Source organism: Neofelis nebulosa, chromosome 8, assembly GCF_028018385.1.
Source record: "Neofelis nebulosa isolate mNeoNeb1 chromosome 8, mNeoNeb1.pri, whole genome shotgun sequence".
Taxonomy (NCBI): domain Eukaryota; kingdom Metazoa; phylum Chordata; class Mammalia; order Carnivora; family Felidae; genus Neofelis; species Neofelis nebulosa.
In genome coordinates, this window is record NC_080789.1 from 57,272,630 (window position 1) to 57,286,549 (window position 13,920).

The following is a 13,920-nucleotide window of genomic DNA, read 5'->3' on the forward strand; positions in this document are numbered from 1 at the left end:
GAAATTGTAACGGGAAGGATACCAATAACAGGTGGGTTATTATACAGGGTATTTAGGTTCTCAGTGACATAGAGAGAGAGAAACAAGTGAAAAAGGCTTATTACTAAGTCTCTATTGTCTTATTTCTGATACTGTCTTGCTCCATGATAATTTGGATGCCACCCTATATCCTTCTGTTGGGCAAAATTAATTCTATGATTATTTTATAGGCTTCAAACAAGCCCAAATTGGTTTTTATTTAATAAGAACTTGCTTCTACTTGACTTTCATTCATCCAAACATGAGAAAACAAATCTGTTCTGATGGAAAATATGATCAAGGAAGCAGAGTTAGGACCAGGTAAGAGCACTTACCTGCAAGGGGCACATTCTGTTTAAGGTGAATATTTGTAACTGGAAACACAAAGCTTCTAATAGCCATTCTGTGAGACATTTAGCCCCATATATAAACCTCTGATTATGTAATTGCTCTGGGGATACAGACATTTAATGATGTTTCACTGATTACTATGTCATGCCAGACATATTCTAGACATGGAGTTTCAGTGGTAAACAGGACCAAGTTCCCACTTGGCCAAGGGGCTTACCTTCTGGTGAAAAACATGAAAGAAAGAAAGAAAGAAAGAAAGAAAGAAAGAAAGAAAGAAAGAAAGAAAGAAAGAAAGAAAGAAAGAAAGAAAGAAAGAAAGAAAGAAAGAAAGAAAGAAAGAAAAGGGGGGAAGAAAGGAAAGGAGGGAAGAAAAAAGAAAGAGAGAAGGAGGAAGGAGAAAGGAAGAAAGAAAGAAAAGAAAAAAAACACATATAATGTAATTTCATGTAGTGATAATACAAGGAAATAAAATAACAGGCCAAGAACTAGAGCTTGTCTAGGGCCAGGGAGGGAGGAGAGGGAGGTTATTTTGAAGCTGTGGAAGGAAGTTTCTCTGGGAGGTGAAATTTGAGCAGAGACCTTAACGAGGAGAGAATGAACTAGGGGGTGATCAAGGAAGCACAGTCTAGGCCTGGCTGAATTAACAGCAATTGAAACTGTCCTCAGGTGAGAATAACCTTGGTATGTTCCAGAAATAAGAGTGAGACCAAGTATGGTGTTGCCAGAGGAAGAGTGGTACAAATCAGAGCAGAGGAGTGGGAGATAAGGTTGGGGAAGAAAGCAGCTCCTATGGAGCCTTGCAGACCACACCAAGGTGAAAACTTTGGATTTAATTTCAAGTTTGAGAGAATCTATGAATTGGGCAGAGTAGAGGGGTCTGTAGAGGAGTCTGGTTTATGTTTAAGAAGGTCTGAACTGTTTTGTGGAGAACTGATTATAGGAATTCAAGAGTGGCATCAGAGATTGGGTAAGAGGTTTTCCTACTAATCCAGGAGGAAGACAATGATAGCTGGAACTGGGTCATGGGAATAGAGGTGTGGAAACTGGTGAGAATCATCATATATTTTGAAAATTGACAGGACTCGCTGATGTGGGAGGGGAGTTGTAAACTGTGAGAGAAAGAGAAGAGCGGAGAAGAACCAGGTGCCATTAGCTGAAATGGCAGATCAAATCACAAATCAAATCAGTAAGACAGTTCCTGGCTTCCAAGATGCAAGGAGCTCACATCATAAGGAAGAAACACACACACACACACACACACACACACACACACACACACACACACACACTTGACAAGTGTTGTTACAGAAATATACTCAGGAACTTCCTGATCTCTAGATTTTCCATAACTTTTATTTAAGTCCTTCTTCTTTAGCCTTTAGCATAAATAGATCACTGAAGAGTGTGGCCTGTTGAGATACATGATATTTCAGTGTTAGCTGATTGTACAAATTGGTCTGTACAGCAGCATATTCTGTATCATTACATAGCATACAAAGATCTATTGCTTGGCACCATAGAATGTATCCTTGTCCATGTAAAATGTATGGGAAAGTATGCCTCTTTTTTGCCAAATTTCCATAGTGGTCCTAGGCAACCATGATTATTCAAGATAGAATCATGGTATCCTTTTCCATACTCCGTAAGTTTCAATTATGTATTTGACAGAACAGGGTAGAAAGAGAGAGGAGTTTCATGAATTCATGGTAAAGGTTTCATCACCCATGTAATGAAACTATAAAAAGGCTACATGGTAATAGGAGAATTGGTCCCCCACAATTCCAGAGTAGCAACTTGCAGATTCCCAAACTTTGGAGGGTGTGTTAAAATGTAGATCCTCAGAACCCATCGATAGAATTTCTGATTCAGTTAAGTTGAGAAAAGGGCCAAATAGTCTTTTTGTTTATTGAGCCTTCCTTCCCTGGGTCTGATGCTAAAGTTATAATGATCACCCTTGGAGAAACACTACCATCTATCAGTACTTTTGTTTTATCCTGTGCCTTCTAATAGTACACAGAGGAATCATATTCAGTATAAAGTTTTAGAACAAAGGATGACAAAAATACGAGATATTTTAAAGATTCTCTGACCTAAACCCTTTATTTTTTTTACATATCAGTTTTAAGAAACAGATTGCTCTTAATTTCAGATCTAGTCACACATAAAACACATCTTAAAGAAGTAACTGTAGTTACCAAATATGGATTGCCTTAGGATAATTTAGTTATTTTTAATGGAAGCAAGCATGCTACATTTGAGTGATTTTATAAAAGCTGATTTAAAATTTTTTTTGCCTATGGCAAAAATTTTAGAAAGAGCTTTTGTGACTGCAATCAGTATGTTCAAATTATGCATAATTTTGTTTCTAACATTCTCGTATTGGATCACAAGAAGTCAAGTATAATTACTAACAAGATGGAGAATTCTACCCTCACCTTGAGACATTTAGCATGTACTCTCATTAAAACTATAGGAAAAGATCCAAAGTTACAAGGAAAAAAATATAGTACATTTTATTGTTCCCTTTACAAGCATATCAATTTCAATGAATAATCACAAACTTCAGGAAAATGCTCATCAACTTCTAATGCTATGAATCCTTTTGGGACAGATCCATCGGCATTTACTGTAATTAATTATTCATGCTTTCGTTAACTTCCTATGGTATACTCTCATTAGCTGAAATAAAGATTATATCCAAATTCCTGTTTTTAAGATATGTCTTGGCTTTTCCAAATTTTACCACTGCATTAAATGATTTAATGTTCTCGGAAAAACTGTTGAAATAAGTTTTATTTTCCTAACATATTTAAGAAATACCTGGAAAAAATCAATATACTTTTATATGAATTAGTTTTGTGTACAAACTCATAAAATAGTAGATGAGAGCTCTTAATATTAGATGATAATAAAAATTAAAAAATGAATTCACAATTTTTAACCCAGGGGAACTTGTGTCACTAGCACTTTTGCTTACAATATTAGAAAAATATAGATTTTTAATCAAAACTCCAGTAAGTTCATTTTCACGTTGTCTACTCTATTACTCATAATAGAAACTATTCATCATGGTGATAGATGGCTTAATAAGTGTAAATGAAGATAGTAAGAATTACTATCTCATAACTTGAGTTGTATCTCTGAATGTGAGAAAGACTGTGAGAACTTGAGCACAGTCCCCTATAGCCTCTGAGATGTTCCTGGGACAACGGACTTAAAGGGCAGCCTTTAAAACAAAACTGCTTGGGAAACTAGAATTCAAAATCAGCCAATTTGGGGGACACATTAAGAACAATTCTCCTGTATAAGAGGTAGAAAAGCATAAAAATGAGCATTAGCTAATAAACCAAAAGCTAAAAGAAAATTCTGCTACCACATGAAAATCATCTCAACAGCTGAAATATAATCTCTAGTATTAATATTTCCTTTCTCTGGGCTTCTTGGACAAATGTATCCCATTCATGGTTCCCCTAATTAGGTGCAGTCCTAGACAAAATTGGAAAGAAAGCCAAACCTGTCTCCCCTTCCACATTTTTTCTTTCTTCTGATTACCAACCACCTAGGTTCTCCTGCAAGTCATAAGTACTTTCCTACAACACTGACTCTAAAATGCCAATGACACCTGATGCAACACTCCTGGAGGTGAGGGGGTAGTGACATTGCAGAGGAGAACTTTAGGGGGACAGTCCTGCCTGAGCACATATGGTTAATCTGTAATGGTTACATTTGAAGGAGTACTCTGAAACTAGGGTAGGGATATTAACCTTTATGATCAGAATATGAGGTGACTTATTCACACATCTGCATAAGACAATTTTCCCCCTAAACTTGGATCAGTGAAGAAAGCAAGGAAGAAGGAGGGAAGGAAAGGAGAAACAATGACTGCAGTCAAGCATCCTCAAGAATTACCAGGCAAATGCCAGGCATGCTTCCCGTCTTGATCCCAATCTACCAATTGGAAACCCCTTCTCTGGAGCATTTCGGAAACTTGCTTCTTCTGACTCTAGTGGAAAGCAGTGTAGCATAGTGGTTAGGAGAGTACACTGTGGAGTTAAGATTAACTGGGTTGGAATCCCAATTCTGACATAGGCAAATTCCTTAGCATCTCCATACCTCGGTTTCCTTATCTGCCACATGGGGATGACATCATACATGGTGGTGGTAAGTAATAAATGAGTTAATACACAGTAAATGTTTAGAAAATTGTAAGAATGGCAAAAGCTTGACAAAGGTTGAATAGCCTCACTTGTGGAGTCCCAGGAGTCTCCTACTTCTATTTTGCCATACTCACCTACGCAAGGCAACCAAAAAACAGACATTTTTGATCCTCATGAGGGTGTTAGATAGAGGAAAGGTACTGCTTGTGAGAAAGAGTTAGAAATAATTGTAATTATTTAATGTGCAAAGAGGAAAACTAAGGAATATTTCTGGGAATAGCTTCTATTTTGCCCAGAAGAAACAGAAAAGCTCAAATGACAGCAAGAGACCAGGAGGAATTTATTTGTGTGGGCTTTAAAGACGAAGGCTCTGACTGAAAAAGGTGTTCAAGTCTGAAATAATTGCCATGGGAGTGGAGGAGGCTGCCTGCCGCAGACATGGTTGTGCCCGGGGCAAGCCAATAAGCAAGGTGCCCTTGAAAGCGTCTTCAAGCTCCATGTCAATGTTTCTGAGGGAATCTTTCTTTATGTATGTATAAACAACAGAAATGTGTAAAGCTTTGGGCTAAAAACTTAAGATTTTAGCAGGAAAGTACTTGTTCTGTCTTTACTATGACAGGAGCATGATGTCGTGTTGAAACCGACCCCAAACAACCAAAATTCTTCTTCATTCTCTATTTGAAATACTTATGAGTGATGATACAGTAAACACTGTAGCTTGATAGGGATCCTTAAAGAATAGAAACAGAGGGGTTTTTTTTGTTGTTGTTTGTTTGTTTGTTTTTTAACGTTTTTATTTTTGAGACAGAGAAGAGAAAGCATGAACGGAGGAGGGTCAGAGAGAGGGAGACACAGAATCTGAAACAGGCTCCAGGCTCGGAGCTGTCAGCACAGAGCCCGACGCGGGGCTCGAACTCACGGACCGTGAGATCATGACCTGAGCCGAAGTCAGCCACTTAACCGACTGAGCCACCCAGGCGCCCGAAACAGAGTTTTTAATAATGTAGGGGACTTGATTTTTGAGAATGTTCATGGCACACTCACCTTAATAATTTGATAGACTTGAGTAAACAACGAATGTGTAAGAGGATGAAACCATAAATAAAAGCAATAAGTAACTCATTTATGAGTGCTCTCATGTTTTAGAAATGCATATTAATTCTTAGAATAGTGTATACGTCAACTGTTCACGCAAGAAGTAGAAGAAAAATATTCTATAGAAAAGTTTCCCGGAGGTATATATGAATCTTTTTAGTAAATATGCCTAATGATTCTCTTTGACCTCACAAGATAAATCATAACAAATTGAGTCATGCAGTAACTTTTTGATATGCCATAATAAAAGACCTATTAAAAATCTCAGGATATGTATAGTATGCTGTCATACACATAGATTAAGGATCTTCTATTAAGGTTATAAAATGTTTTTATCATTGTTCTCCATCTTAAAGTTAAATATTACTTTTCTCAGGACAAATAGTTGAGGGTTTCCTTAATTCCAACAGTCCATTGTCAAAAACCCCAGCAGGAGAATGTTTCTATAGTGAATTCACTTTATTTCCCTGAAATATCATTAGAAAATAGCAACCTGGGGGGCGCCTGGGTGGCTCAGTCGGTTAAGCGTCCGACTTCAGCTCAGGTCATGATCTTGCGGTCAGTGAGTTCGAGCCCAGCATCGGGCTCTGGGCTGATGGCTCAGAGCCTGGAGCCTGCTTCCGATTCTGTGTCTCCCTCTCTCTCTGCCCCTCCCCCGTTCATGCTCTGTCTCTCTCTGTCTCAAAAATGAATAAACGTTAAAAAAAATTTTTTTTAAAAGAAAATAGCAACCTGGGAGTTAAGTCACAGGAACTAGAATCTATAAAGGACTTTGTAGTAACAGAATACTACCGTACAGCAAATGTATCATTCTTCACCTGTTTTACAGGCCAATGTGATGAGGTATGGTACGCCGAAGCTTCCGCGTGTATGACCTCCCTATCAGACTTCTACCTTGCATCCTCTATAACAATTTCTCAAGCATTTGGAATTCTGCATTTCTGACAGGGTGGGTTATTTTTTATGCATCGAGATTCCCCATGGAGTTAGTATTACTGCTGGCTACAGAAAAAGAAGAGAACAGACATTGAAAGAAGAGAACCTATCTGGAAGTCCCTTAAAAAATGGAGAAACTGGAGACCACTGAAAGGATCTGTTGCTGGGAAAGGACACACCACTGAGGAGAATCTAGGGGAGATCACAGCCCTGAGCCTTCATGCATTTCCCACCCCTACCTCAAGGTTCCCAGCTCCGGATGGCTCCAGGCTACACCTAGGTGAGTTCCAGGGTATCCAGTTCTGTCCACGATATGAATTTTCCTCAGAGCACATATTATTCCTAGTGGGTGACCAGAGAAATGGGTAAAATAAAAGACAGCATATGTGTAATCTGGGGTTGGATGAATAGAATGTTCAGATAACATTGTTTGTTTTCAATTACAGTAATATCACATGGTTGGCCAGCTTGAGAGAAACAGATGGGTGGCTATCTTCATTTTTCTAAATATTTCCTGAAGAGTTAAGACATGTTCATAGCAGAGCTTTTATAAAGTTAAGACTCTAGTCTCCTGTTCTCTAAGTAAAACATTGCACTTTTTTTGTGAGAAAGGGGGGTTATCTATTTCTTCTAAAATGCCTTAATGAATGGGAAAAGATATGGTTAGGTTACAGAGTACAGCAACATTTGCTTTTGGCATCATTATCTGGGGATTTTTGTGCTTTTCTTCCTCCTTTGCCTTATCTCTTTTTCCTTTTCACAGTTCACACTTACACAAACTGTGCCATTCATTGTCATGATAAAGCAAGTACTGAGTGTTTAGCTTTCATTCTTGCCCTGGGATGTTAAAACTGACAGCTTAGCACCTCTATTACTTTTTATCGGTGAGTCATTGCCCTTGCCAACACTCAAGATAAGAAAGTCTCACACTTGCCAGAAGGAGAAAAGAAAGAAAGAAAAAAAAAAAAAACAGGAAAACTGAAAAGAGAACTGGGGCCGGGTTATACTAACCACAAAATGGGCAGCTGGAGGCTGTTTTAAAAACGGATGGGAATTGCCATTCACCAGGACAAAGTTATAAATGAGAAACTGTCTGGTGTGATTTAGGTCATTTCCAATAGAGTCAATTTTCAACTACCCAGTTAACCAGTGTAAACCTCTGAAGGAGTACAGAAATCCAACACTTGATCTCATCTTAATTCAAATGTTAAAAGACCTCCATTCAAAATGAATCTGGCTACTTCATACTAAATCTGTTTTTATGAGAGATTAGCCACAAGAATGGAGAATCAACATGTGATGCTACTGTATTTGTATGTGTGTGTGTACAGATAAACTACGTCATGAGACGATCAGAGAATTCAATGACACATTAAGATCGTTTCTGAATCACTGCTATTCGCTGATAAATTTGGGAAGATTAAACAAAGTTTTATGTTCCTTTTCCTCCTCTATTACAGACCATGTTTCCTGGCACTCTGCCTCCATTCCTACTGTCTGCATACTTACAAAAGAAGCTGCACAGGGGCGCCTGGGTGGCGCAGTCGGTTAAGCGTCCGACTTCAGCCAGGTCACGATCTCGCGGCCCGTGAGTTCGAGCCCCGCGTCGGGCTCTGGGCCGATGGCTCGGAGCCTGGAGCCTGTTTCCGATTCTGTGTCTCCCTCTCTCTCTGCCCCTCCCCCGTTCATGCTCTGTCTCTCTCTGTCCCAAAAATAAATAAAAAAACGTTGAAAAAAAAAAAAAAAAAAAAAATTAAAAAAAAAAAAGAAGCTGCACAGGGCTGTGAGGAACATTCTCATTCAGCAGAAACCCCATGGAAGTTTCGTCCTGTGGTTCATAAAGGGTTTGAGAAGTCTCTGAAAATATGACGGTGATTTAAAGTTCCCGTGTAGAACTAGTTCCTCTTTCTATCGACTGAATAGTTGAGGTCATATTGACACGGAGAATAGCCATATTTAATGTATGCTAAAACCTTTCCATGTCTTCACAGTTTGCTCAAAGACCATGTGAAGTTCTGAGCAAGCATAAGCCACATCCATAAAACATCCTCTGCTGATTGATTCCCAATTACAATTACTTTGAAGTGAAATAAGAACTTAAAGATGCTTACAAAGCAATCTGTGTGAAGAAATCTTCTAATCTATAATTTCTCCCCAGTTATTCAATTGTCTTGCCCATATCTAATCTGATGGCATTGTGTTTTAGCGATTACCTTTTAAGAATCTTCTCCAGTTTCAAATTCTTCATTAGATATCCAAATCAGTATTCATTATAAGGAATAAAGCTACTTTTTGATTGCACTCAAATTTATTTGGTTAACATAATATTTAATTCGCTTGTGTAATTATAGATATAAACAAGTCTGGAACTACTATGGATCCTACTGGTAGGAGCAAACATGCAAAGGGTGTACTAGGGAGGGGCTGGTAGCCTCTAGATTTCAGCTAGTCATGGCTATTAGTCCTTAAATAATATAGAGGGAATAGAGGGTGACAGCTAACACAGTGAACTTATACTGGAAGTCAAATTTAAAAATATATATATATTGTATTCCCAACTCACAGATGGAGAAACCGAAATACTGAAATTTTAAGTAATTTAATTAATATATATCTGGTAAAACCCTTGAAGAATGTACAGGAAAAATGATTATATGGAAAATTCTAAGCACTACCTAGGAAATAGCAGAGTAAAAATGGCCAATTACATTCCAGTGAAGAGTGGATATGCTGGAAGGATATGCTGGAAGTGGAGGGATAGGACTCAAGGAAGCCTTCTCCAAAAGAAGGGTGCATAAGTTGAAGTGCAAACCAACCAGACAGAAGAGCGACAGAGGCCCCAGGGTACGAAGGAGGGACAAGAGAAAGAGCACAGCATGGGAAGAGAATTGCCAGTAGTTCCTGGAGTAAAATGAACATGATTAAATGAAATGAGTTAAAGAGGTGAGTAGAGGCCAAATACAAAAAGAGACTATATTATGCTAGAGAATTTAAACTTTACTCTGAGGACAGTAGGAATTAGGCATTGGAATCACAGGCTCAGATATGATCTTTCGGCTTATCACTTGAGTGCACTGTGGAGAAAGGACTGGAATGCCAGATAGGAAGGAGGCTATAGCGGTAATCCAAGCAAGAGCTGATGGTGGTCTGAGTTTGCATAACACCTCTTGAGATGGAGCGGAGATATACATTTAGTTTCTAGCTTCATCAGGACTTGCTAATTGATCAAATGCAGAGGTGGTGGTGAGAATGAGGACTATTAAGGGTGAATGAGGTTTCTGGAGTTGTAGTCATCTGGAAAGAGGGAGGTTTAATCATTCCCTGAGATGTCCAACTCATGAAGAAAAGGAGTAAGGTTCAGGGGTGATGAAATTTAATCTTAAACATGTTACATTTGAACGTCCAGTTTGAGAATACCTAAGAATGGTTGAATATGTAAGTCTTGAGTTTAAGAGAAAGATGTGGGCTGGAAATATGGATATGGTAAATGTCAGCACATAGGTGTAAGTGAAATGAACAGAAAATGAAATAAGGAGAGTAGAAAACGGAGAAAGAAAATGAGCCAAACTTCCCCCAAATGGTAGCCAATTTCTGACTGCTTCCATCACATGGGTGATAGGTCAATCAGCAAGCCACCATACTTATACATAAAGGCACATGTATAATGGCATACTTCTTTCTAAAAACTCCAAAGCACTAAGCTTGATTTTCCTTACATGAAATAGATGGGGGAGACTGAGCTGAACACAGCACGACTGGGGTGTTTCGTGACCACTCCAAGCAGGCAGAGTGATCATTCAAAACCGAGATGACATCGTTATAAATATTTCTTAATTGTACATCATCCAAAAAAGTGGTGGAGTTGACACTAACAGTAGTGAAAGGAAGAGGATGGGATATTATATCTAAAGTGTTCTTCAACTTCAAAGTGAGTCTTTACTCTCCCCCAAGAATGGGAGTGCTTATTAACAGGTGGTTTGCCGCAGTAGAAATCAAAGAGCACTGGAATTGGAGTTAAAGTCCCCACTGGACAAACTACGTCCACTCCTCAATAATGAACAGTTTAAGCGGTCCCTAAGGAATGCTTTGGCAGATGACCTGCAAGAAACAACGACTGCAGAAGTTGAAGTTTCAAATAAGCTTCCTTTTTTCACCACAAACAGATTAGTTACCTTCTCTGGGTATATATCCTCACCTAGAGGAGGAGGATGTTCACAGATTATCTCCGGGGTTTCCAACATCCTGTGGCCCCAACCACCTGCAGGAGTAAGTCAGGACACAGACTTCACTGGGGAAGTCCTACATGCCTGAATCCACCCCACTCCCCAACCCCCGTCCCCACACACCCTAGCTAAGCAGGTACACCAGTACTTTTAGCCTGATAGCATTCTCAATCAGAATTTGTCATCACTCAAAGCCCAGGTAGACTATGGGGCCTATATTAACCTCTTCCTCCAAGGTCCTAGTTTTCATTTTGCCTTGAAATGACTGTTGACTATTTTTATTATTCCTAGCTATTGCATACGCTCTACGATTGCCATCACAGTTTACTGGAAGGTCATTTCCTAGAATTTCCCCCCAGCTCGACCCAATGCACTAAGGCTGGCTATTTCCACGCCATATACCATTTCCAATGCCATGACTTTTACATTTTATTATTTTTATCTTTAGAGCTGACATGTGTGAAAAAATCAACCATTATTAATGTTAAAGGAACCGTATTTTTACTGAAACCATCGTTTCATCTGTGGATAATTTCTAATTTTTTTTTTTTTAATTTGGAATTGAAAACTTTCCTGATAACAGGACTAACTTTACTCCTCTCAAGTTTGCCAAAATACCTCCAACTCCGAGAGCTGGCCTAATGATGTGTTCAGTTGTTTGCACACTCCCTTTTTCTCTTCAACTCCATTTGATATATGTTTCCCAGGACGTAGTGGAGACTGCTGGCCGGAGAGGGTGGAAACTCTAACTCCAAATTTCCTACAATCTCAGCTCCACTTTCTCCCGCGCTCCCGCCCGGGGCTGGAGCCCTGTTGTTGTCACGTGGACTCGGGGCGACCGGGCCTGGCCGGCCAATGGGCGCTCGACGGCTCCGCACGCCCCGCCTCCCGACTCCACCGCGCCGGGACTTCACGCACCGCGGCGGGGAGGAGGCAAAAAGTTTCTTTGCGGGCGAGAGGGTCTTCGGGGCGCCGACGCTGCTGGGGCTGCAACGCCGTCGCAGCTGGCCGTCCTCTCCGGTTTTCCTCTCGCTGCTCCGGGGCATGAAAGGGATTCGCTGCGGGGCGTAAAATAAAGGAGTTTGCCGTGGAGCGCCGGACAGGGCGCGCACACGCGGCCCCGAGCGCGGGCGGCCACTCTCAGCTGCAAGTTTGTGCCGGGCCCCGAGCGCGCGCCGGCTGCGGAGCGCCGGCCCGAGCTAGAGGCCGCAAGAGTGCGATGGGCGCGCCGAGGCTCTGTGCGCCGGCGGTGGCGCTGGGACTGCTGCTGTGCGCGGTGCTGGGGCGGCTGGGCCCGGCCGAGGGCAGCGGTCGCGGCGGTTCGGGGACACTCGGGCAGCCTTCTGGGGTCGCCGCCGAGCGCCTGTGTCCCGCTCCCTGCCGCTGCCTCGGAGACCTCCTGGACTGCAGTCGCCAGCGGCTGGCGCGCCTTCCCGAGTCGCTCCCGCCGTGGGTCGCTCGGCTGTAAGTATTTTCGAGGGCACTGGGGGGAGCCGCTCGAGATTCGCAAGGGGCCTGGGGCTCGGCGCTCAGTTGGCCCTTCTGGGGCAGTTGCTCTTGGCCCAGGCTTCGAGCGGCGCTCTGTGGGGATGGAAAAGGAGCCGTCGAGGCCTCAGTCTCTCTACCCCGGTGCCTGGCTGCAGGTGGGCGGGGGAAGGGAGCTGCTGACAACTCCAAAGGGTAGAGCCTGGGTCCTGAGCCTTGAGCCTGCCAAGGGGATTCCACTGCGCTCCCCTGCGAGGGCGGGACAGGAGAGGTGGCAACCTACGTGTTACCGGCGTTCTCAGTTCTCCCTGAGTGTGTGATCCTGTGGCTCAACTACAGTTCTAACTCGTTCTGGCCTCCTATACTGTTCCTAACCAGTAACTGAGTGAGCCTTTATTTGAGAAGTCCCCCTCGCCAGAGTTCCATGCAAGCTGTAGTAGACATCCTTTTGTTCTTCCCCTGTGCTTAATTTCGCTTATTAAGAAATTCCGTAAAGCCTCCACCAAATTGTAACGCATCCTGGTTCCAGTAAGAAGTCGGCGAGACTGATGAGTAGATACGGAAAGGAAGGAACTCGTTTTCAGAACGAAGGGCGTGATTTCTGTAGCTTCTCAGCAAACAGTTTAGGACAGAGGACTGGACGCTGTTATGCAAGTTTTTGGAAGCTAGCTGTGAAGTCTGAAAACTTGAAATCACTGCCAACTGCGTGGAAGAACAAGGAAGAAAATGTAGTTTAGTTGGAAAGGCTGATTCTTTCCAAATGTCCTCTCCTTAGGCTCTCCAGGGCCCAGTCTTTTGTTAAAATTGGCGGACTTGTGTAAAATGTAAATAATCAAAACTTGTGTTTCTCAAAAAAAATTAAAAAGTTATCTTGTCTAAAAAAGTTGAAATACAGTCCATCCTTAATCCTTAGGTTTGGGCCTAGCAGAATTGCAACGCAAATTCTGCCTTCATCCTGGTTATAGTAGTAGAAAGTTTAGTCTGGTAGTTTAAGAAATTGTGTTTTTAAATCATTGCGCTAATCAAAATCTTTATTTGTGAATTGTGAGACTGTTGGCCCCAAAAGCACATTATTTGTGTTAATAAACCTTACTTTAACAGAAAAGTAGAATTAAAGGTTTAGATGATTTAATCTCTTATGATGTTTTAATAGTGTCTTTTTTTTTTTTTTTTTACAATTGAAAGGAGATAAGGGCTTTAACCCGAAGCAGGAAGACTTTCAATTAGTTGTGGCTAATTCTGTTCAATTGCTTCTTGTGGAGGTCATGCTGCCTTATTCATGAAATGTGAATGGCTCTATTGACAACATATGGAACTGAACATTTGAATGACTGGAGATGAACATGTATGAATAATAGAGAGATGAGAAAAAGAAAATGAATAGTCCTTCCAGGAGTGTGTTTAGAAATGCTTGAATCATTCGCCAAACTTATATTAGTAGTTTCTCATTGCCAAGTAGTCTTTTGGGTCATGCCAGTGTGCAATATATATTTTTGGTGTGAATTTGGATGTCTTAAAAAAAAATAAATAACTGTACTGGTCTTGATTAGAAGTTGAGTTAAACCAAAAGGGGTTTGATATCTATTGAAACGTTGTCTTAAAAGTAGCTGACCTAATTAGGATTTTGTTTTGCAGATAATTTGGTGGCACACTAA

At 41.0% G+C, this 13,920-nt stretch overlaps 1 protein-coding gene across 2 annotated transcripts in view; it reads left to right on the top strand.

Moving 5' to 3' along the window:
- Window positions 1-11,742: 11,742 nt before the first annotated feature.
- LRIG3 (leucine rich repeats and immunoglobulin like domains 3) overlaps window positions 11,743-13,920 on the top strand; it is a 52,912-nt gene continuing 50,734 nt past the window's right edge. For both annotated transcript variants that reach the window (XM_058742183.1, XM_058742184.1), the window contains exon 1: window positions 11,743-12,244. In XM_058742183.1, the coding sequence (XP_058598166.1) occupies window positions 12,000-12,244 (245 nt within the window). In that variant the 5' untranslated portion in view covers window positions 11,743-11,999. The remainder of the gene's footprint in view (window positions 12,245-13,920) is intronic.